Here is a 23,911-nt window from a genome sequence, read left to right as displayed (position 1 = left end):
CCCTGGGCATATAATGTGATTTTTGGTAAAAGTCAGTTGGCCAAAGGCAAGTTATCAAAGCCTAGATCATTAATATTTATGAACAGGCTGTGGTAAATCGTAGCGTTTCTATTACTCTTCCATGCTGAGATAGCACTTTCCCAAGAAAGCAGTCTACCAAGAAAATATTCACAACAAAAGCAGTCGCCCCTTCTTCCTAACTCCACCTACTGTCTGCTACAAACTGACTGGTTTGCAGTGGGTTCAAATTGTTTTCAGTCTCTTGTTTAAAGATCCCAGAGCCTCACATTCTTCCCCAACTTAAGGTGCATGAGATTTGATTTTATTTGCAGAAATATAAAAACAACTAAATTCTATCAAGATGCTCTGCTTGAGAAATATCCACTCACAAAAAATTTGGGTTGCTTTTACAAGAATAAGACAACTTTGGAGCTGGCCCTGTAGCCAAGTGGTTGAGTTTGCATGCTCCAATTCTGCAGCCCAGGGTTTCACCGGTTCGGATCCTGGGCGCAGACATGGCACCACTCATCAGGCCATGCTGAGGCGGCATCCCACATGCCACAACCACAAGAACCTACAACTAGAATACAACTGTGCACCGGGGGGGCTTTGGGGAGGAAGAGAAGAAGGAAAGAAAAGGAGGCCAGCTCAGGTGCCAATCTTTGGAAAAAAAAAAAAAAAGAATAAGACAACCTTGAGCAGGTCTCATTGTAGATTTCCTATAAAGCACGGGTCAGCAAATTTCTTCTGTAAAGGGCCAGACAGAAAACATTTTAGGCTTTGCAGATCATACGTAAGGTCCTCATCACAACTACTCAACACTGCCCCTGTAGTGTGAAAGCAGCCATAGATAATATGTAATGAATGGGCGGGGCTGTGTGCCAAGAAAACCTTCCAGAAACAAGCAGTAGGTGAGATTTGGCCCACAGTCTGCAGTTCCTTGCTTTAAAGAATGTGTTAAAAAAATCACTTCTAAACATCAGGGAAAAAAATCCATGCATAGACAGTTATCTGTTCTCCTCAGAACCTCCCAGCACTTTCACCAAGTGCAAGGTCTAGGCTTACTCGCCATGTATGGGGGTCTTATGTGCAGGGGGAAGAGAAGGAACACCAGGATGGGCGGGAGACAAATTCAAAGTGTCTCTTAGAGTTGCCAAGTTGTTTCAGCATTATTAGTCTCAGATCTCAAACTGGCCAGGATGTGCTTGAAAATGTCTCCCCACGGGAATAAAGTTAAGACCTCTCTACTAGTTCTTGACACTTAAACATACTAACGCTTTAAAAAAGGGGGAGGAGACTCTCCTGAAAACACCTAAGAATTACAGGGACCAGAGTACAACACTACCTAACTTAAGTAAGTGCTCATCTGCCTGCTTATGAAACCAAGGGATTTTTGCACCAAGAGACTGGATCATCAATTAGCTGCTTTTGCTGTCATTTTCAGAATTTTGATAAGAACTTTAGTAGGTTATATATATTTTTTATATATCAAGAAATACAACCTTCCAACTTTCATTTAAAATTAAGAATCCCTTAGAGAATGAGAAAAACGCAATTTGCTTCCATCTGGTGGCAGAAGCTCATACTACACCCAAAGCAGCTTACGAAATTTATGTTGAAAATCTCCTAGAGGAGGAGGGGAGGGGAAAAAAATAAAAAGTCAGTCTGTGTCTCCATCTCGTGGCAGCAGTTCATACTACAGCCAAAACCAAAGGAGAAATCAGACAGTTGTGGCAATAGGACAGCTATTCACAAACTTACTGCTTGAAAAAACACAATCCAATTAAGCTATTCTATCCTTAACAGACATACATCTCAAGAATATGCAGTCAAATTTCAAAATTTAAAATTTTTATTGAGAATTTTGGGAAAGAACAGTTAAGTAGCCTACCTGTGTAAAATATTTCCCATCTTGCTTCAGTACTTTCATTGAGAGGTCAAGAATCAGTCTGAGAAACTCCCATGTGGAATCTGGATGTTAAAAAAAATTAATTTTTTATAAATATGGGTTTGTATGCATCAGAAACAAAATCTAAAATCAAACATTCACATTAACACTCAACAACACCAAAAAAGAAAGAAACAGCTATGAGCTTAAGACCCAATATTTGAGAGCTTATTCGTGAACTATAGTGTACTGTCATATATTGAGTGTCTCGTGCACACACACACAAGCAAGGTCAAACACACATGTACTTTCAGCACAATACCAGTGAAGATTCAACACAAAGGCAGTGGTTGAAATCTGAAAGACAGCAGCTTTAAGTAAGGGGGAAAGCAGCAACATCCTGAGAGAGAGACTGCAAGGATCAGCAAGGGTCATCGGGTGGGGGCTGGAGGCTGCCAACTCAGTAGGAACACAAGAGTACAGAGAAAACATTAACACTGAAATTCCAACCCAGCAGTGATCTCAAGCCCGTAGTGTGAGAAGGGGAATTGTCTCCGGTGTTACTTGGAAAGGTCACCAGTTTGTCCCAGTACAGGTTAAAATTCACAATGTAAATAAATTATCAAAGGTGCTAAGGTCTCGATGTGATTATGAGTCATTTTATTTAATACTTGTTCCAAGTGACTGAGTTATTAATTTGCTCATTTAGTGGGAGAACAAGATTTGACCAAAGCCAAACGCAGCTATTTTCCCACAGAGGGCCTCAGTTTAGCTACCTTTCAAAAATGAAGGAACTGAACTAGACAATCTCCAAGAGCCTTTCATTCTCACCAGGTGCCAAGAAAACATTTCTATGAACATTATTTTGGTTAAAAACAAAAGAGAACAGAATCTACCTTCTTCCGGAGATGTGGAGATCGGAACAGCTGTCAAATCATTAATCACATAATCAAACTCTCTCCCTTCTTTGGCGTACCTCTTCAGTACTGGAATACAGTCTTCTATTAGAACCTTCCAGAGACAAAAGGAATAGACGCGCGTGAGCCAACACACACGGAAGTAGAGGAAGGGGGAAATGCAAGCTGGGGCTGAGATCCACAGCACCCGTCGCACGAACAAAAATGACTTCCACTCCTGCCTGTAACAGCTAAAATTCCGTGCTTACTACATGCTTTACATGCCTTCTCATTTAAACAGCTCTACAGGTACTATTATCATCCTCATTTTCCAAATGGAGAAACAAACTTGAGAGGTTACATTGCTTGCCCAAAGGCACCCAATAAGAAACAGAACCAAAAAGTACACCTAGCTCTATCAGAAAGCCAAGTTCCTACTTTGACTTTAATCTATATTACCTCTCCTACTACTATCTGTATTTTCTTCTACGTTTATTTTTTCTTTCATACTAAGCACTGAATGACTTGTCTATTGATTTATATTTGCAGCTTACCTCAAGCTATTAACCTATGGGTTTTCAGTTTTCTCTAACACTTCAAGTACTGCTGGTGATGAAGCCATGTACTAAATACCAGCTCCCACAACCAGTTATTAACTAGTGGAGTACAACAGTTAAGAGCTGGAATTCTCATACAGATCCTTTACAGTAGAGAGGAAATAAGTTGGGGGTTCGCCTTATCTTTGAAGTACTGAAGATATGTGCTGGGGATCCACCCGGCTCTAGGCAACATCCTGAACTAGACTGTTTATTCTCTCTGTCTTTTATTTTTCTAGTTATAAGTTATACGCTCATGTAAAAAAATTTCACATGTAACAAGTCAGTCAGAAATCAAGTTTGCCACAATTCCCTAAGATAAGCTATTCCAGATTTTTTCCTATGAATGTTCTTACATGTATCTCAGAGTCACAATTTAAGAAACTGAATCTTACCATCCTGATGTTTTATAACTCGCTTCACTTAATGCATCGAGTGCAACCACACAAAGACAGAGAAGGCACTAACACCCCAGCTGCCTTCAATCTACATTCGATCCCATTTGATATGCTCAGAGCTTTTCCCTACACTCACACAGATTCCTTATAAACACTCCCCAACAAATAAACACAAACGCATGTTCTCTTTTCTAAAACCAGGACTGCACATATCAATCTGAACTTGGAAATTTTCACCTACCACCGTTCAAGGTAATGAGGTCTTTAAAAAATATATCATTCCTCTAAAAATATTCTACCCTTATCATTTTCAAGCTTTGGCCTTTACAAACACAGCCATAATCAACCTTGCATAGATGACTTTCTGTCTGTGGGCTGGACACTCCAACATGGGGTTACCAAGGCAAAAGGCATGTGTATTTAGCTTTCGGATTTTTGTGGTTTTTTTGAGGAAGATTAGCCCTGAGCTAACATCTGCCACCAATCCTCCTCCTTTTGTGCTGAGGAAGACTAGCCCTGAGCTAACATCCATGCCCATCTTCCTCTACTTTCTATGTGGGATGCCTACCACAGCATGGTGTGCCAAGCAGTGCCATGAATGCACCAGGATCTGAACCAGTGAACCCCCGGCCGCTGAAGCGGAACATGCGAATTTAACTGCTGAGCCACTGGGCTGACCCCTAGCTTTCAGTTTTGATGGCCATTCACATGTCAACCAGCAAAGCATGAGAGAACCTCTTTCCCTGCATCCTTCCCAGCACTGGATGTTGTCCCTCCTCTTCTGTCAAGTCCCTTGCTAATATTTTCACACGAACTTCCTGGGCCACCACCAGGGGTGAGCATCTTGTCAGAAGCTCACAGGTTATTCGACTTTCATCTTTTGAGAAGTACCAGTGCATATCCTTTATCTTTTTTATTTAGTGACTTAATCTTTAAATTTTAAGCTGTAGGGGCTCTTTATATTATTAAAGGGATTACCTTCCTGTCACGTTTGTTACTAGTATTTTTTTCAGTGTGTTTTTTGGCTTTGTTTATGGTATTATGTTCTCATTATGGTTTCTGGGTTTCTTGCCTTTCTTGAAAAGGTTTCCCAACTCCAAGGTTAGATATTCTAAATTTTCCTAAATGTATTAGTTTTTGTATCTACAGCTTAAGCCGTCTGAAATTAATTTTTCTATGGCTTCTAGGGTTAGCTAACTTTGTTCTCACACAGATTAACAGCCTATTATGCTGGCATCGCTTATCAACTAAATCTCCCTTTCCCAAGGGAACTCAACTACACCTTCGGCTATACATTAGCTGTGTGTGTGCGAATACACATTCATACATCTTCATGTCTCTGTGCCATTCCTCTTGTCCATTCCTGTGTCAACATACTTCCTACTTGATTTCTGTGCTAGAGTAAACAAGCAAGAGGGTAAATCTCCCTTGACTATGATTTAAAAAGTTTTTTCTTGGCTATTGTGGTTTTTTTTCTTCTGCTTTTTCTCCCCAAATTCCCCCAGTACATAGTTGTATATTTTAGTTGTGAGTCCTCCCAGTTGTGGCATGTGGGACGCCGCCTCAGCATGGCCTAATGAGAGGTGCCACGTCCAGGCCCAGGATCCGAAACGGCGAAACCCTGGGCCACCGAAGCAGAGCTCGTGAACTTAACCACTCGGCCACAGGACTGGCCCCTTTCTTGGCTATTGTTAGATATTTATCGTTACAACTGAACTTCAAAATCATTGGGTCTAATTCTAAAAACTCCCTTGGGATTCTGATTGGAATTACTTACAATTAGAAAGAAAAAGACATTGTTCTGATATTTTGATCCAAGAAACTAATGGCTCTCCACGTATTCAAACTTCAGTTGCTGTCTTTCAATAAGATCTTAACGTAATTCTTACCAGTCTCAAAATACCATTCTTGTTAAATTTATTCCTAGGTATTTAACAATTGGTCATTATTTGGAATAGGATTTCCGGCCCACCCTGGGTGGGGGACCAATGTCCATTCAAACTGTTCTGCATTGAGCATAGTGGAGAAAAATTTCTAGTCTGCTTTTACATAATCACTTCACCAAATTCTCATAAATTCAAATAGTTTTCTAGATGAGTTTCCTAGATTTTCTAAGCATTCACATCATCTGAAAATAATTTCTTCCTATATTTATACTGTTTTCCTACCTTACTGCATTAGCTAATGCCTCAAAAACAATGTTGAATAAAGGTAATAACAAGCATCCTCATCTTGTTCCTAGTTTTAATGGAAATACCTTATTTTGCCATTTAATATAACATTATCTTTAAGTTTCTGATAATTTCTATTTCCTTTAGTTTCCCCTTCTTTTGCAATTTTATTTTACCTAAAAAATTTTTATTAAAAATGACTGCTCAGGGGCTGGCCGTGTGGCCGAGTGGTTAAGCTCGCGCGCTCCGCTGCAGGCGGCCCAGTGTTTCGTTGGTTCAAATCCTGGGTGCAGACATGGCACTGCTCGTCAAACCACACTGAGGCAGCATCCCACATGCCACAACTAGAAGGACCCACAATGAAGAATATACAACTATGTACTGGGGGGCTTTGGGGAGAAAAAGGAAAAAAATAAAATCTTTAAAAACGACTGCTCAATATTCTCAAATGCTTTGTCATCTGTTAATATCAAATTATTTTCTCCTTTACATTATTCATATAATGAATTATACTGATAAGTTTCTTAAGACTCATATCTTTACATTTACGAACTAAATCTTTTTTGGGCATAATATATAATTCTTTAAATAAACTGCTAAATTTACTACTATGTTACTTGGAAATCTTGTACATATATAAAAATCCATCTTTAGTTTTCTTTTTGTACTACCTTAATGATTTCAGTACTAAAATTACTCATTATAAAAAGAATGCAGAGTGCTCTCGAACATTTTCTGTGTTCTAAAAAAGGTTAATGGAGTAATTACCTGTTTTTCAAATGATGAACAGTTGCAAAGACCTAGTGTTTTGCTGATGGTAACATTTTAATGGCTAATGGAAAGCTAAGGGGCTTGCCTGGCTGAAGCCCCACAGACCAGGAAGCCCCACCCCTTGAGAGCTCTGGGAAAATTCTCAGCCTCAGAAGAATTTTCCAGGCTCCCCCTGGTGGTTGCTCTGTTCCAGAAAGGCAGCAAGGGGAGAAAGGATGCATTTGGGCACCCAACTTCCTCAAAAGCCGAGCCATTTCAAATAAACGATTACTTTTCCCTTCCCTAAAATGTCCGACTGTCTATGTCACCATCTGCCTTTGGTGCTCTGCCTTCAGACACACTCGCAAGTCAAGGAGTTGTTTCCCGAGGCCATTAGTCAATCTTCCCACTTATATCTGGCCTCTAATTACAACAGTCCACAACTTCACACAACTGCAGGTTTGAGCTTGTGTTTCTGTTTATTTTTCCTTAATCCATGTGAGTGAGCCATATAAGCAGCCAGGGAGACAGGAATCTGAATCACTCCTCTAAAGTTACCCTATAACCTTGAATAAATGTCGTTTAAACTCTCGAAGCTTAATCTTCTTCATCCATAAAATAGAAATAATACCCACTTGGTACAGGTGTGAAGATTAAACATTAAAACACACACCTTAGGCAGAGGGTCTGGCTAACCCTGCAAACATTATTTGCAAACAATGGTTACTTTTAGTTCATAGTGAAACAAATCTGCCATGCTCTGAAGAACCTAATCCCCCCTCCCTTTTTAAACTTTCAAATAGTACAAGTGAAGTGTCTTTCCCTTTTGCCCACAAAACAATCACAACTGGCATTTTAATGTAGATATAATTCCTCTCTCAGCTTAAAAAATTAACATGCACGTAACATGCAATCAAACCTAGGAAGTACACACGTTAGGAAAGACAGGGTAGGCATAAATAATTTACATTAACCACAAATTAAAGCGCTCATCTATATCGTTTATAAATCTGGAGATACACATTTAAGATTCTGTTCAAATAAAATATTTGCTTGGTTTATCTTGCTCTAACAAGTTCCGTAGGTGTGGGCACTGAACATATGCATCCTCAAAATATAATACAAAACGTACCCTACAAACGGTCATGATTGGTCAACTTGTGAATTGATTTAGGACAGAATTTAGGGCAATTTAGGATAGAAACTAATTTGCTTAGCAAGAAACAATTGTTGAAACTGCTCAAATATACATATATACATACAATTTTTCAAAACTCACATCAAGAGACTGAAGGGTAGCAGAAAATGCCACCTCAAAATATGCCGATTTGGTATACTGATTATTTTGAGCTGTAGTCACAGGAAAAACAGCAAATGCAGGGAGAGGCTTTCACTGACCTCCCCTTTATGTGCCTCAAGACAGATCCTCCAAAAGGAACTCAACTGTCATAGATCCCTCGCCCCAGGCATTTCAACCAGGGAAGACTGACTCTTATCAGAGGAGAGGAGACTTGACACCACACCCAGACAAACTGTCACATCTCCTTATCTGTTCTTCTAAGGGCCTATCTTTCCTAAAAGTCATGTACTCTCCCTTAAGACACCCACATCCTCTTTCCCTATTAAGATGATATTTAAGCCTAAATTCTAAAGTTACCTCTGAGTTACTCATTTTTCTCTGTATACGGGAGTATATATGTCAAAACTTGCTCTTCTCTTATTAATCTTTTGTTACAGGAGTCTCAGCCAAGAACTAGAGGGAAAATCTTTCCTCCCCTGCAAGATGATCTATTTATCTTCTTAACCAATTATACTTCAAGTTGTTATAAAAAAGCACAATTCAGATCAATAATATATTATATTACCAGTTGACTTAAAAATGGTATCTGGAAAACACGATTACCTGATAGCAGTCTCCTTTAAGATTGTCTAAGACATCGCCACATGTTTTTCGCATGTATTTCTTACACCCATCAATCACCATTTGGTCAATGTTCGAAACAGGTTAAGGAGAAATTTCCCCTGAATTTGGATGTATCAAAGAATTCTGAAACAGTAATACTTTAAAGAAAAGGTTAAGACAAACATAAAAGTTTTATAACACTAATTTGGGTATCAAGTTAAAAAAATGATGAAAGAGACAATGATTTCAAATTTTGCACCACGGACACTCAAAAGGAAGTACATTTTCTTTTCTTCTCATGCAGAAGTCATTCCAGCAACTGCTGAGTAGTAGACACAGTACCAAGGTCATTTTCTCTTTAATTCTCAACTAGATTATCTCTGCTTTGTTGGTGGCCACATAAAAAGGCTACTGGTACTAAGTTGACATATTTGTTCAAGGCACTCTTTATAACACATTTACCTTCTAACATTAACTGCAGTCTTAATACAAAAAAGGAGGAAGAAAACAAATGCAGCCCATTGAACTTGATGTCTTATACAACAAAGGATATCTCTACCATAGTGACCATCTTTGGTTTCAGTTTGACTATTTCGCATAATATGCCCCCATCTCCACCTCCCAGAATCAGTACGTCCTTGCCAGTGTAATCTTCTTTGCCACTGCCCATGATGGCCCGGGTATACGCCAAATCACTCTCCGCCAAATCTAGGGAAGAGAAACAGATCCAAAATGGTGACTCTCCCCAAACCCTCATGCCACCTGATTCACCACACTATTAAGTGCTGGAATCTAGCCTAAAATTCAAAACTTCATTTTCAATCTAAAAACTGTCAACAATATACAAAAGTATTTTTTTGGATTGTGGAGTTTTCATCCATCCTACCCATCTGACACCTCACACAACATATTACATACATAGATTACATTAGTCATTGGGAAGAAAATCCAGTCTTAAGCATGTACTGATGTGCTGAATAACTTAAAACAATTATATCTTTCCAGATGAAATAATAGGAGGCCTGAGAGTTGCTTCAAAATATGAGAGGAAGAAAGTGGATCAGGGTTTAGGGGAAAAAACACTGGCCAGGAATCAATAATCGTTGACACTCAATGGTGAATAGATGTAGGTTCCTCATACTATTTTCTCTATTTAGGTTTGAAGTTTTCCATAACAAAAAGATTTTCAAAAAATAAGCAATTACATTTTCTTTTTAAGTACAATCCAAATATTCATTACCAGTTAAGAAAAAGGCAAGTCAAGACAAAGTTTTCACGGCTTTGCCATAAACGTGAAAGCCCAGACAATCCACGGGTTAACACAACATAAATGGTCATTTCAAAAAACAGCAGTGCCAAGAACAAACTTGGACAAATCCATGACAGTGTTATTTGTCCGGAAAACACCAGAATCCCACACACTGTCACTTTGTTATATGACTGGGGTAGGGATGGAATACTTACTAACATCCCCACTAAGGATGAGAATATTTCCAAATTGCTTCGAGTGTAGGATTTTAATGTTCTGATAAGGTGAATCTTCATCATACACCACTTCATCTATGTCATACTCAACCAGGCGGCCATCAGCAGTGGGCCAGTATCTGTCGATGGCCCCTCCTCGAACTATGGGTGGCAATCTGGAAAATAAGGGGAGAACAGGAGTGAGCCTTTCAAGAACACTGCTTATGGTGAGGCTGCCTTAAAAGTGGACCTGGGCCCAAGTATGCAGAAGCAAGCCGCATGACCCCAGGCCGACTTCTGAACAGCACCCAACAAATCTAAAGCTTTACCTTTTAGGTTTAAACAAACACGGCCACCACCACATCCCAACAACTGCTGTACATACGACTTCACTTTTTTATAAAAACCTTCCTGGCATGCTTTCAATTTTTCTAATAAAAAGTTAAAGGAGAAAATGGCCACTGCACACATCACACTTGACCCCAAAATACTTCAGGAGGGATCTAAGACTGCCTACATAACCACACTGCCATTACCATTCATGCAAGTGCACACGGATCTAATACCATTATCTAGTTCACAATCCATATTCGAGTGTCCTCAATTGTACCAATGTCTTTTATAGCTGTTCTGCTTTTGAATGAAGGATCATACACTGTATTTTGCTGGGGGTTTTTTCTCTTCTTTTCTAACCTCATTTAATCTAGAATAGTTTTTTTTTTTTTTCCTGATAATGTTTCATGCCATTGACATCTCAGAAAAGTCCAGATCAGGTATTCTGCAGAAAATCCCTCATGTGGGTCTGCCTGATGATCTCTTCATTAGAGTCAGGTTGATGTATATTATCCAAGCATCACACCATGGGCATGTGATGTCTCCTTGCCCTATTATTGGTGATGCCAAGTGTGACCACTTGGTTAAAGCAGATGCCACTGGATCTCTCCATTTGCAAAGGTACCTTTCTTTCCCTTTAAAATTACTAAGCAGGCCGCGGGGTGGGGGCCTCTGAAACTGGGTGAAGGTCCTGATCTCCCAACAAATGTTCACCAGTGGCTTTGGCATCCAGAAGATTCTTGCCTGAACCAACTACCAGAGCAGCTGCAAACTGACGATATTCTATTCCATTCTTTTGTAAGTACTCAGTATTTTAGATAGGGTAAATGTACTAGAAACTACCAGCAGAGGACACTAAATGACAGGGAAAAACAGACCTGGAAAAGGAGCTTGGCAAATCTAACCCAACACAAACAAAATGAAAACTCACTGCATAGATAACACAACTGCGTGCCAGTCATGTGTCCTCAGACACATGGTGTTCAACAGCAAGACAGCCGTAGACACCTGAAATACTGGGATGCGCTACCTCTGACTTGCTCTGATGAGCTTCCTTCCCAAGAATACGGTCTGAACCTGTTAGAAGTTAACAAGGCTTGCTTTCTCTGAGGAAATACTAACATCTGCAAAGAGCACTGAGATTCACAAAGTAAGTTTCCATAAACTCATTTAATCACTTCATCTTTCAGGTCAACAAATTCAGCTTGTTGGACTGTTAGGTAGACCAGAGGTTTTTCTTGTAAAATGTAGAGCCCCAGTCAGGACGAGGACCTGAGAAGCAGGCAAACAGGACTTGAGGGAAGCCTCTGCCACCCCTGGCTGATGGGTGGGGGGTCAAGTGCAAAAGTGAGCCACCTGTGGCGCTAGATGAAGGTAACAAATATCAAGTCACAGGTTTTCAGGGGAGGAAACCCAGCCCCTGGTTGACAGCCAGCCAGCTATAGGCAGTTACTGAACTATGCACAAACCCACTGAAAATAAACAATGCCCATTCTCAATTGTGTCAATAGCGCCTTGGCTAAGGTGAACAGCTCTGTCCTCGATTGCAACACGATGGTTTGTAAAGACTGGCAAAGAAACAACAAGGATCTCTAACAGGATGGAGAAGCCATTATCTTGATGAAGTGCATCTGTCTATAATGGGCTACGGGAAATATTCTGGAACCCTACACAACTCTCGTTTCAACCTTCACTACTAAAAATCAAAAACGGGTAGTAGAGAGAAAGTCAGACAGGCTACATCCTGAGCCTGAGGTAAACTGTAAATTCCAAGAATTTTTGTTTCAACAAAACTTAACTGATGTGACCTTGTTTTCCTATTCCTTTTCAAAAGTAGAAAAATTAATTTTCTAATAAATCCCATGACTTAGTTGAAAATTCAGATTTAACTCACCAGCCACAGGGGAGTAAAAATTTCAGATAATGTCACTGAGTTATTTGTTAATGACTGACTCTCTAACAATGTCATTCCCAGATAGAAAAGTGGCACCATCCTTGTCCTTTTGAGGCCAGGGACAAAGGGCCTACAACAGAAGCACTTCCAACAACTTCTCACTCCCTCCACCCTGATTTTATGAAAAGCTGTAAAAGCAGTGACAAGCAAAAACAAGGTCAAGGTCTGTATTTTGAACTGAAAATCTGAAGCTTAACTCCATTCTCACTTAGAAAACTCCTATACCAAAAACAAATGAACCAGACGTCCCATGATCGCTGGAGCCCATAAATGCATTCCATCTACTTACTCACTTCTAGAAGTAACCCTGATAAAAATCACACCAATAAAAACCAGAAGCATTTTGATGTTGGCCAATTCATCATCACTGAATTTAGGACACAATGGGAAGCCATTCAATGCAAATTAATACAGATAAGGAAAATGTCTTACCTGTAAGAGCAGGAAAAGATGAAAAGTCCAGAAAGGAGTGTGGTACCTGGGCGAGGTTTTTTTTTTTTTTTAAAGGATGAGGAAGGGCCTGAGGACACCTAAGCTAAATTTGGGTGGGGTAAACAAATCTGGGTGCTCTGACAGATTTCAACAATGTGGGCAAGTTCTGCCCTGTGTCTTGTTCTTTTCGTTTGCAGTTTCCTGCTTTCTCCTCTACCAAAGGTCAGACAACTTCCTAGTTACCTTGCATCTGCCCTGGAGCTTTCCTATGGGCTGAGCCAATTTAGCATTCTGAGCCATTATGTACTTAAAATCCTAGTTCTTGCCAATAAGGATTCACTTCTGTATTCTGGTCACTTCCAACAGTGATGGTGTGACCTTGGTCAAGTCCCTCCATGCCTCTGCATCTATATGTTGCCTTTATGAGCAAGAGACAGGCCTCCTCCTTTTCTGGGCCTGATAAGGAGCCACCTAGGAAAGGCAAGAGCAAACTGCTCAGAATTACTCGCTGGGCATCCATGATTAATTCCCATTCTTAATTCCCAGGACTCTATCTTTCCAACAAATGTCAAAACTGGGTTTTTTTGAGCAAGATTAGCCCTGAGCTAACATCTGCCGCCACTCCTCCTCTTTTTGCTGAGGAAGACTGGCCCTGAGCTAACATCTGTGCCTATCTTCCTCTATTTTTTTGTTTTTATACGTGGGACGCCTGCCACAGCATGGCTTAATAAGCGATGTGTAGGTCTGCACCCAGGATCCGAACCTGCGAACCCCGGGCTGCCGAAGCAGAATGTGCAAACTTAACTGCCGTGCCACTGGGCCGGCCCTTCAAAACTGTTTTAACATCTGACACCACTGGCAAATAACTCTGAGACTGTCCAACAGAACTTTCTGTGATGACAGAAATGTTCTATATCTGTGCTGTCCCCTATGGCAGTCACTAGCCATTAGCTATTGAATGAGGCTAGTGAGACTGAGGAATTGAACTGTTTCTTTTCGTTAACTTAATTTTAAATAGCCACTACTGCTAGACAGGGAAAGCTTAATTGTCTTCATTACCATTTGAAAAGAATCTACCTGTGGCTGCTCAAGGTGGGTGGCCTCTGAGATTCTTAGTACCTTACAAAGTCATCTCACTTAAAAGCTTTGAGACAAATTTTCTATCACCCCATCCTGTCATAAATCTCTTAAAACTGCTTACTGCCACTCTGGGGCCCAGAACTCTGAGCAGACAGGCGACCTTCTCTCTTTACTGAACAGAGTCGGGGAGGAGTTTTCTAGTTCCCCTTTGACTGAGGTGGCAGCCCCACCACGGTCTCTGATTTGTACAGTTTCAGCTCCTTGCACTCACCCCACATCTCCTTTCCGCCTTTGTTCCATTTTATCCAGAAGACCTCTCTCTCTCTGTGTTTTCATACACTTGTCTTGTTTTGGTGTGAGGGGCCTCTATCAGCTCAGCCTGCCATGTTGCCAGCAGATGACTTTGATCTTTTCCACATCTTAAGCAGACAGGGACACCACCACTATTTGGATTAACGATTAACCAAATATAAAAGGACATTCAGGAGTGGACTTACCGCTTCACCCGCCCAGTACTGTCCTGACTCAATTCTTTCATTCTTTCTTCTACTTTATTCAAAAGCTACAATTAAAAGAAAAGAAATCAATAGGCTTATAGAATAAGCTGAATGGAATAGTTAAATTACAGACTAAGAGGCTGAGGCCATGTTGACAGAGCTGTGCGATACTGGCAGATACCCAAACATACCTGTCCTCCCCCATCTCTGCAGCAGCCTCCAGGCCTGGCCCAATTCACACTCCCCCGCCTGCTAGCCCTCATGGTGCTGACCTAACCTTAGTCTAAGTTAGCACCAAAATAATGGGAAAGGGAAAGGCTCAAGGATAATGCAGACAGAACATTCTGGTTAAAGGTTTACACCCCCTCCAGTGGAAAGTAAAATCATTACTTAGCACTCAAGCAGTCAAGGGAAAGATGATAGCCAGGTTCCTCAAAACAACTGAGGAACAACTATTATTCTTCTAAAATCACTTATCTGGAGGGAGGGAAGTTTAAAATTAACTGGGAAGTCAGCAATTAAGAGAAAACAATTTCAACATCATTAAACTGAGCAGATTTTGTGATCCTCAAATACTTGAGCAGATAAAAGTGAAAAACCGACACTGTCAACTTCTTTGCCTTGCGCATCACTGTCATAACTCTGAAGGTCCAGCAACACCAATCCATGTGGGTAAATTCTCAGATTGGCAAAACTACAAAGGAAAGCATAATTTTAAAGTGAGAAATTGTATCATGTCACTCAAAAGAAAAAAGACACCAACTCAATTAAAAAGAAAGACCACCACCCTTTTTTCCCCCTAAATTACATAGTTAACCTTGGTGCTTTCTTATTAGAGCCACCTCTTGGGGACACGGAAGCCACCAATCATTTAGGGAAGATTCAGAGAAAGTCACCAAATGCTAAGGTTTTCAAAACAGGTTCTTGGGTCCAGAAAGTGATTCAGTAGTAAGTTCTATGAATCTGACTTTTGAAAAGGATCCCCAGCAGGTGATTCGGCCAGGTTTCGTAACCAGTGCCTTAAAAAGGAAAGGAGAACTGAGTTCTCCCAATTAACCTTCAGAGATCAAAACAGCCACACTGATCTGCATGCAAGCAAGTGGTGGTTAAATTCATTTAAGTTTGGGGGTTGGCAAACTCCAGCCCTACAGCCCGCAAGCCAAATCCATGTTTTGTAAACCTTGCAGACTAAAAATGGTTTTTACACTTTTAGAGGGTTTAAAACAAAAAAAAGACTATGTGACAGAGACCCTATGTGGCTCCTTACAGAAAAAGCTTTCTGACTCCTAATTTAGTGTCCTCGGATTAAAAAAATAAATACAACTAGTTAATTTTCACCTTCAGTTCTTAACGGTCTCAAAATCAAGTTCAGGCCCAGGACACCACAAATCATCTACACCCAAATGAGTTGATCCTCTCTCCCTCTGCCTCCACCAACAGCACAAAGGAGAGGGGGCCGGGGTGAAGGAAGAAGAAACAAATGCCTGAGTGGTTCTAGCAAAGAGTTTTCCTGAAGCAGGAACACCGAGAGTGCTGGAAGGTAGGGTCAAGTACCAACCTCAAGGGATAAAGCCAGAAAGACAGAAAAACAAAAAGTTGCCATGGGGAAAAATGGAGACATGAAAAGGTAAACGAGGACCAGAACCAGGACCCCAGCATCACAGAAAGGCCATTAACCAGAAGCAGGGTGTGGAGCTGCAGTCCTTCCCCAAGGTGGGGCCTGGGGGCATGGGCAGGAGAAGTGAGGTTTCACGACAGGCACCCTGAAGATGGGTCCCAGTGGACCAAGTGAGAGAAGGAGCGAGACCAATGTGAAAAATAAGTTTATAAACTAAGCATGTTTTTATTTTTTCTGCTTTCACAAGCAATTTCCAAACAGCTCTTCTCACTCAAAAACTTACTCCAGGAAGAATTCTAAGCCTTCTGGATCACTGCAACTAGGGTCTGTGGTAGAAACTTCAAGAAGTTCAGTAGAGAGGTAGGCCTTAGGAGATAAGAGACGGAAAGCTTCCCCTGGGAGTGGATGGCAGAGTGACAAGGTCCAATTTGCTGTGGTCCCCAAAGGATGGATCGCAGCAACAACAGTGAGAGACAGCAGTGAGAGGGTGGCAGGGAGGGTGGAGAAAAGCAGGCCAGCACAGAGGGGCTGAATGTGAGCCTGCAGGAGCTGGAGGGCTCAAGGACAGCGGCAGACCTCTACTTCCGGGAGACTTGCCATTAACTGGGCTGGAGGATGATGGAGGCCAGAGGGGGTTTGGTGGTGGTGGTGGTGCTGGTGATTTGAGGTCATCCTTGAGGAAGAAGTAATTTTAGATGCATTTGAGGTATCTGCTAAACACATATATGGAGGTTTGCTATGTGGTTAGAAATACAAATGTGGGTTTGGGCAGAGGGGTTAGAATGTCTGAGAAGCATCAATTACCCGCCATAGGGGTGGACCATAGACTTATCAAGAGAATAACGGAAGAGGGGGTGGGGTCAAAAGGAAAACTTTCCCTCATCTCACAGCACTGTCTTCTGGGCCTCTGTAAGATTGGGGGGGTCGGGGGGAGAGGATATTTTTGCTTTTAATAGAAAAACAAGGGAGAGAATGTGGAACGTTAATGAAGTCATGTGGAACTCTAGTACTTTGTACCCACTGGGGGAATAGAATGAAAGCCATCAAAAATACCCAGGAGTTCACATTTCAAAATTAGTAGTGCAAACTACTAAGAATCTTAAGAGTAACTAAGTCTAGCTATGTCTCTCTCTATATATAACTAAGTCTTAGCTATAAGTCTCATACTAAACTAGTCTAGCTATGATATAGACCTAGACTTAGGAAAACACAAAGAGCTCAACGCACTGGTGTCTTCTATTATCAGTCATTTTTTTTTTTTTTAGATTTGTCATTTTTTTCCCCCCTTTTTCTCCCCAAAGGCCCCCGGTACATAGTTGTATATTCTTAGCTGTGGGTCCTTCTAGTTGTGGCATGCCACCTCAGCATGGCTTGATGAGCGGTGCCATGTCTGTGCCCAGGATCCAAACTGGCGAGACCCTGGGCCACCACAGCAAGCGCGCCAACTTAACCACTTGGCAACGGGGCCGGCCCCATCAGTCATTTCTTAATTTAGGTTTCCTTTTCTCAGAACACATTGACTTTCATCTACATATTGATTTATGTAAAGTCTAGATAGATTCTAAAGTTTTAAGGAGAAAAAAACACAACGAACTCTTGGAGCCCCTCAGCTTCCTATCAAGCTACTTGTAGACTTTCACATCCTGCATTTGACTACAGTCTGCATTAAGTGATCATCACTTACAATAGTGCTAACTCGCAGTGGCGTCAGCCAAACAACAGCATGAGCATCCCCCGGGAGCTTGTTGGAAATGCTATTTGGGGCACAGCCCCAGACCTACCGCATCAGAAACTACTGGAGTGGGACTCAGGAATCTGTTTTAACCAACTCCAGATCATGGCCTGCCAGCTCATGCTGCTTACGGTGCCCGAGGGTTCTGGGTCCTGGCCACATAATAGAATCACCTGGCAGGCTTTGGAGGAACACTGATGCCCAACAGCCTCAATCTCTGGGGAAGTGCCTGGGCATGGTATTTTGTGAAAGTGCCCCCAGGCGATTCTACGGTGCAGCTAGGGCTGAGAAGCAGTGAATTCTAGCCCCCTCCTAAAAGATGTCACAGAGGAAATAAATACGACCGCAACACAGCCCTTTGTCCTGCCTCTCATTAAGTGCTCAGATCTGAAAAGCAGCACTCAAGACCAACTCACCTGCCGTTTTTGTTTATGTAGGTCGCTAAATAGCCATGGTCCTGCCAGGTGTGCACCGACTCCGTCATCCCCTGCTCCTGGAAAATAGACTGGAGGCCTTTTAGAATGGTCTCGCCATCAGCTGGAGAACAGAGGGAGAAGGCAAAATGGTCAGGATGAAACACATTCAGAAGGAAAGGCAGTGAGGCACAATTTGACAAGTGAACTCTGTAAGAAAATCTGAACAAAGAGTTGCCAGTGTCACTTATCTCTTCTATCACGAGCTATAAACATTCTCGATCCTGCAAAGAGAGGCTGCACAGACTACCAGGTAACACATGAACACAAAAACCAACCACAAAATAGCTGTGCCAAGGATGCAGACAGATACTCAGCCAACTAGAGAGCACGTAACAAAATATTCAGCCTAACCAGAAATCAAAGAAATGCAAATACAATAAATGAGATTCCACTTTGGGTAAAAAAATTAATGAGGATATACAGTACTAGAAACGGGATGACCACCCACCGTTGATAGGTATTAAAAATGACTCCAAAACTTTCGGCTGTACGTTCTAGGTGTTTTACAATAAGGATGGGTTGCTTTTATAACCGGAAAAAATAAATATTGCCGCTCAGTAACATATTTCTAAATGGTAGAAACTGAACTACAATTCCTCATGGGACAACCTGCTGGGCAATGTGATCCCCTCCTTGATCCAAAGCCAATTGTCCCCTCTCCCACCCCATTCCTCTACAAAGTGGAGCTCAGTGTCCCCAGGTCAAGATTATAGAAATTGCATCAATCTCTGCAGGTACACTTGAAGCCAGAATCTTCAAGAACATCCACCATTATGACACTTAGAGGAAAGGCAAAAGGCAATTTATTCTTTTCTAGTTATATCTGCAAAATCGTCGTTCCCTGAGAAGGGTAAGACAAAGAACCAAGATGGGACAAAAGGAAGTACTCTGTTCTGTCCCTCAAGCTCTCCGCAGGCTGGTGCTTTTCCCACATGAAGGATAAAAACAGCATAGGCTGCAAAGCACCAAAATGAAACAGCCCTGTGACCTGAACTGAGGCAAGAGAGAAAACAACGATTCACAGCTGACTGCAGTGTGGTTTCATAAGAAAATTGCCCTTGAATTCCTTCCATAAACTAAGGCGTGCCAACACTTGGACTGGAGGTTCAGGATGTTTTCATTCTACACAGTCTCACCCGGCGACATGTGGAACTATGTTCCCAAGCCCTTCCAGTGCACAGCAAGAATGAAGGCCACAAACCGGGTTCAGAGGCCAAACTGCCCAGCAGATGTGTTTTATTCTGGCCCGCACAAACTTTTTAAAAGAATGTAAGTTAGTTACCATTTAAAAACCAGAAGATTTCACCCACCCCCGCTGTAGTAAGTGGAATTGTGGCCCCCAAAAAGACATGTCCATATCCTAATCCCCAGAAGCTGGGAGTGTCACCTTATTTGGAAAAAGGTTTTTGCAGATGTAATTAATTTAAGGATCTAGAGATGAGGGAATCTTGGATTATCCAGGTGGGTCCTATATCCAATGACAAGTGTCCTTATAAGAGACAAGAGAAGACACAAGTGAGAGGAGGAACAGGTAATGTGAAGACAAAGGTAGAGACTGGAGTGATGTGGCCACAAGCTAAGAACACCTGGAGCCACCAGAAGCAGGAAGAGGCAAGCAAGGATTCTCCCTGGAGCCTTTACAGGGAGCGTGGCCCTGCCGACACTTTGTTTTCAGACTTCTGGCCTCCAGAAACGTGAGAGAGTAAGTTTCTGTCATTTTAAGCCACCCAATTTGTAGTACTTTGTTACAGCAGCCCTAGCTGACTAATACACCCACCAAAACTCGCTTTAACAAACAATAGCAAATGGAGTAGGAAAAATGGCCGTGAAAGCGTATTTTTTAATCTTCTGAATCCCCAAACACAGAGCAATTAGGATAGCACAACCAAAACTCACGGACAACATGTAGAACAAAACTAGATGACAGGGTGTACCCCCAAATCCCAAAACATGAGTAAGTGGAGACAGGCAGGCTACAGCCCAGGAACCAGCAAGTGTGTGAGAAGAAAACAGGAAAGCAAAGGGACTTCAAATCCCCCATAAAAACACCAACAGCGGTTCACCCACAAGGACGGTCTCTTCCTTTAAAACGGCTGCACCCAGCAGACCACATCCATTTGAGAGCAGGGGACCTGGGTAGGGCCGGACCATGTCGGGGTGGCTGAGCTCTATGGATGGCCAAAATGAACTGAGGCTACTCCCAGGAAAAAGCCCCACATCGGGAGAGACTACTGGAGCAAAATCCACACCACACCCCCATCAGAACACAAGCATCCACCAACACCCACCAGTGACCTCATGTCTCATTAAAATCTTGCTCTCTCCCAGCAAACCTGTGCCTTTGGGAAACTCGTTCGGCAGAAAATAATCTAGCTGGCTTCGCTATTCTGAAAGTGGCTTCAGGAAATTAAAAGGGGGAGGCCTGAATTATATCCCCAGAATTGTGCTTTTAAGACTGAATTCCGCCCCTTAAGAAAATTCCAATTTCAAACTTGATCAAAAGAACTGTGTTTGTCAATAAAGCATGGGGGGCTCAGGCCACCATGGAAGGGACTGAGCGGCAGGGCGGTAAAGACAAGTGTGCCCAGCATGCCCAAGTCCCACAGATCCCAGCAGTCCTTCCCCGGAACAGAAAGCCACTATGTCATTATTCAGTCCCTCCTTGGCTACAACAGATGTTTTCTGTTTTGAAAGTGCATAAAACAAATCATCACTCCCGGTAAACAGCCTCAAGATTGGGTTCTGTTGGCACATTACAAAAGAGAACACAAATCCCCCAGGCTGGTGAAGGGGACAATCCAGGCAGGGCCACCCTGCGTGTCACTGGCCAGGCTGTGCAGTGAATGAGGACCCCGGCCCTGGGGCTGAGCTGAGACAAACTCAGTCCCTTGGACTGGGGAAAGGGGTGTCTTTGTCTGATACATGCAAAGCCCTTGACTGCTGGCCAAGCCCAGCATGGCAACCGTGCCCTTTTTCTAACTGGCACAATTAGCAGAAAGGTACTGAGTGGGCTAATGGAGACCCTATAGCCAGGTTTCAAACTGAAGAAAAACACACTACAAGAGAAATCCAAGTTTTACTTATTTCTATACTGTGTGCTTACCCCCCAGTTCAGTAGAAACAGGCCAGGTCTGAAGGTTATTTCTGGCTACTGCCACCACCCAGTCCCATGGGCATTAAGTGCTGGGCTTCCTCCTGAGCTGGGGACTCCACTGTCACCCACACTGCTCCCAGCCCTTGGGGAAGACCCCAGAAAAGGGAACCAGAGCTGAAACCACTGCCCAGCACCTCTTTTCCAGACTAATGGTTTTAAAGCGAAAACTAAAAGCCAAAGACATGAGCTCCACTAGGCTTACCGAGGTGGCTCACTTGCTTATCTTGATCTCAGCTGCTTAATAAATGTTTTCTTTTGTGGATAAATGAAAATTTGTTTCATTTGGCTAAATTAATCATTATTACTATGCCTTTGCAGAGTTTCTAGAACGTATAGACCAGTCGTTTTCAATCCGAGCTATGCATTATAATCACCTGGGGAGTTTTAAAAATTCTGATGCCATATCCTAGACCATTAAATAAAAATCTGAAGGTGAGACCCAGGCATCGGTATTTTTCAAAGCTCCCTGGGAAATTCCAATATGTGGCCACAGTTGAGAATCACTAATCTACAGCACTAGATACAAAAAAGAAAAAGAAACCCCCACTATCTCCAAACTAATTACATTCAAGTCACCTACGGGTTATATAAAATGTTCAACAAAACAGAAGATCCGGAAAAAAGTCCAAACTCCTTAGTAACTATAGCCACAGGTAACTTATGACATGCCCCAGAAAACGCTTTGCAATTATTATCCAATTTCAACCTTCATGCCTGTCTAGTTAGGAGCACGTAACGTGACCAAACAAAATGTACTTGTTCTATCTGGGTTCCTAAACCGGGGCTGACAATATGGTGTGAATGACTGTTCTGTCCCTCACAGGACTTTGGCAATCCCAGCCATACCCACAAAATGTGAGTAGTGCCCTACCTTGTAAAAAGAACAAAACAAAAAACTCCATACCCCAATTTTCCAGGGGCACAAGGGGAGCAGGGCAATACAATCCCTTGAGAACTACTCGATGCTCTACACAGGAGTGAAAAGGAGCCCGCGGTCAGAGCATACCCAAATTTGGGAACACAAAATAGTGCTGTCCTAAATATCTACAAATCAGAATTTTTTAAAGTAGACTCAAATGCTAAAAGAAATATAACCATACTGCTTTAAAGTAGACATGGTAATCCAAACTAGGCTAAGAAAATGTTGTTTGGCTGGCCAGGCAAGAATGACATATAGCTAGTTGTACCACTCAGAGCCTTCCAAAGTGCTCAGAAACACAGCAACCTCTCCCAAAGCAAAATGTGTCCTTTGTCCACTGGACAACTCAACGTCCCCTTTTCCAGACCACTGCCTGCTTTTTGTGTGTTTATTCAACAATAACTTAAAAGAATCAACTTGGAAGTCTGGTCCAAATTAAACACACCACTATCAAAAGAAGGGAAGGGAAGACAAAAGAGGCGGGGGATGAAGGCCCAAGCTTCATCTTCCTGTCTGCCTCATTTTATCTCAGGGATCCATTTTTAGGCCTCTCTTGGAGAACAAACCTCATTCCCCCAACCCTGACCATCAGCTCCAGATGGCTGAATCCCACATCCGTATATCTAATTGGAATCTGCCTCCTACCCAAGTGTTCCCCGCCCTGTCCCAATCCCGAGTCTGAACTCGCGATTGGGCTTATTAGCCTGCCGTATGCCCTGCCATCCTTGTTAATACCCCTTGCCACTTAAGATCCCCATAACGGTCCCCCTGAAGCTTCTCCCACAAACCACCCCCTCAGTTTCTCTGCCCCACCCAAACTCACAGGCCTGGACACCCCTGATGTACAGACCTAGTTTCCTCAACCATAAAATGGGGACAGTACTTGCCGGGTTCCTGTAAGGAACCCAGCACCAATGTTAGTTCCCTCCATCCCTCGTGGTCTGGTACTGCCATGTAATCACTGACCCATGAGGTGGGCAGCCCTGCATGCGTGCTGTACCCACCCAATGTTTCTAGCCCAAGAAGTCAAGGGATTCGTGCCGAATAAAAACCCAAGGTACCAGGCACCCTGGTAAAAGGGCTGGAAAACAGCCTTCAGTTACAGTCCCACTTCTTCAGCTTTAAGAGGCTAAAATACTGGAACCCCCTTAACAACATTAGAGAGGCTGCCCTAAGGGAATAAGCAATTCTCACCCGTCTGAATCCAGAAAAACTCTTGACTCTGTCCCCTCTTGTGACAATCACTTAGAGCCTTTAAGTCTTTTTTAACTTCAGAAACTTCAGCTAAGAAAACTCAGAACTAGGGTGTGCTGGCTTTCTCCAAGCTACAATCCTGAGCCCCTGCCCCACCCCTGCTGCAGGGCCAGACGGAGCAGGCACCCTACTCCGCCTGCCCTGCCAGGGGCCAGAGCCGCCCCAGGCTCCTCTGCAAGATTAGGGGGTTGGAACAGGTGATTTTTGGCTGCATTCCTTTCTGCTCTCTCACATTCAAGCAGCACCTGGCTTATGAAATTAGGCAATGAATTTCTATTCTTGTCAAGAATAGCTTTAATAATGCGGGCTGGAAATTCCAAACCTCACCATCGAGCCTCCCCCGCCATTTCTTTGCCTTCTAGGTCTCTCTCCCACAGCAGCTCAAGCTACTTACAC

The 23,911-nt window shown here is 42.5% G+C and overlaps 1 protein-coding gene across 1 annotated transcript in view; it reads right to left on the bottom strand.

Annotated features, from left to right (window-relative positions):
- The window catches only part of SMS (spermine synthase), a 44,784-nt gene that overhangs the window by 5,570 nt on the left and 15,303 nt on the right, over nt 1-23,911 (bottom strand). The window contains exons 2-9 of the mRNA XM_044763489.2: nt 18,129-18,249; nt 14,966-15,056; nt 14,363-14,427; nt 10,067-10,242; nt 9,156-9,310; nt 8,603-8,692; nt 2,785-2,899; nt 1,892-1,971 (exon numbers count right to left, since the gene is read on the bottom strand). Coding sequence (XP_044619424.1) covers nt 1,892-1,971; nt 2,785-2,899; nt 8,603-8,692; nt 9,156-9,310; nt 10,067-10,242; nt 14,363-14,427; nt 14,966-15,056; nt 18,129-18,249 — 893 coding nt within the window. The remainder of the gene's footprint in view (nt 1-1,891; nt 1,972-2,784; nt 2,900-8,602; nt 8,693-9,155; nt 9,311-10,066; nt 10,243-14,362; nt 14,428-14,965; nt 15,057-18,128; nt 18,250-23,911) is intronic.

Source organism: Equus asinus, chromosome X (assembly GCF_041296235.1).
Source record: "Equus asinus isolate D_3611 breed Donkey chromosome X, EquAss-T2T_v2, whole genome shotgun sequence".
Classification (NCBI taxonomy): Eukaryota; Metazoa; Chordata; class Mammalia; order Perissodactyla; family Equidae; genus Equus; species Equus asinus.
This window is presented reverse-complemented; position numbering and strand designations above follow the sequence as displayed.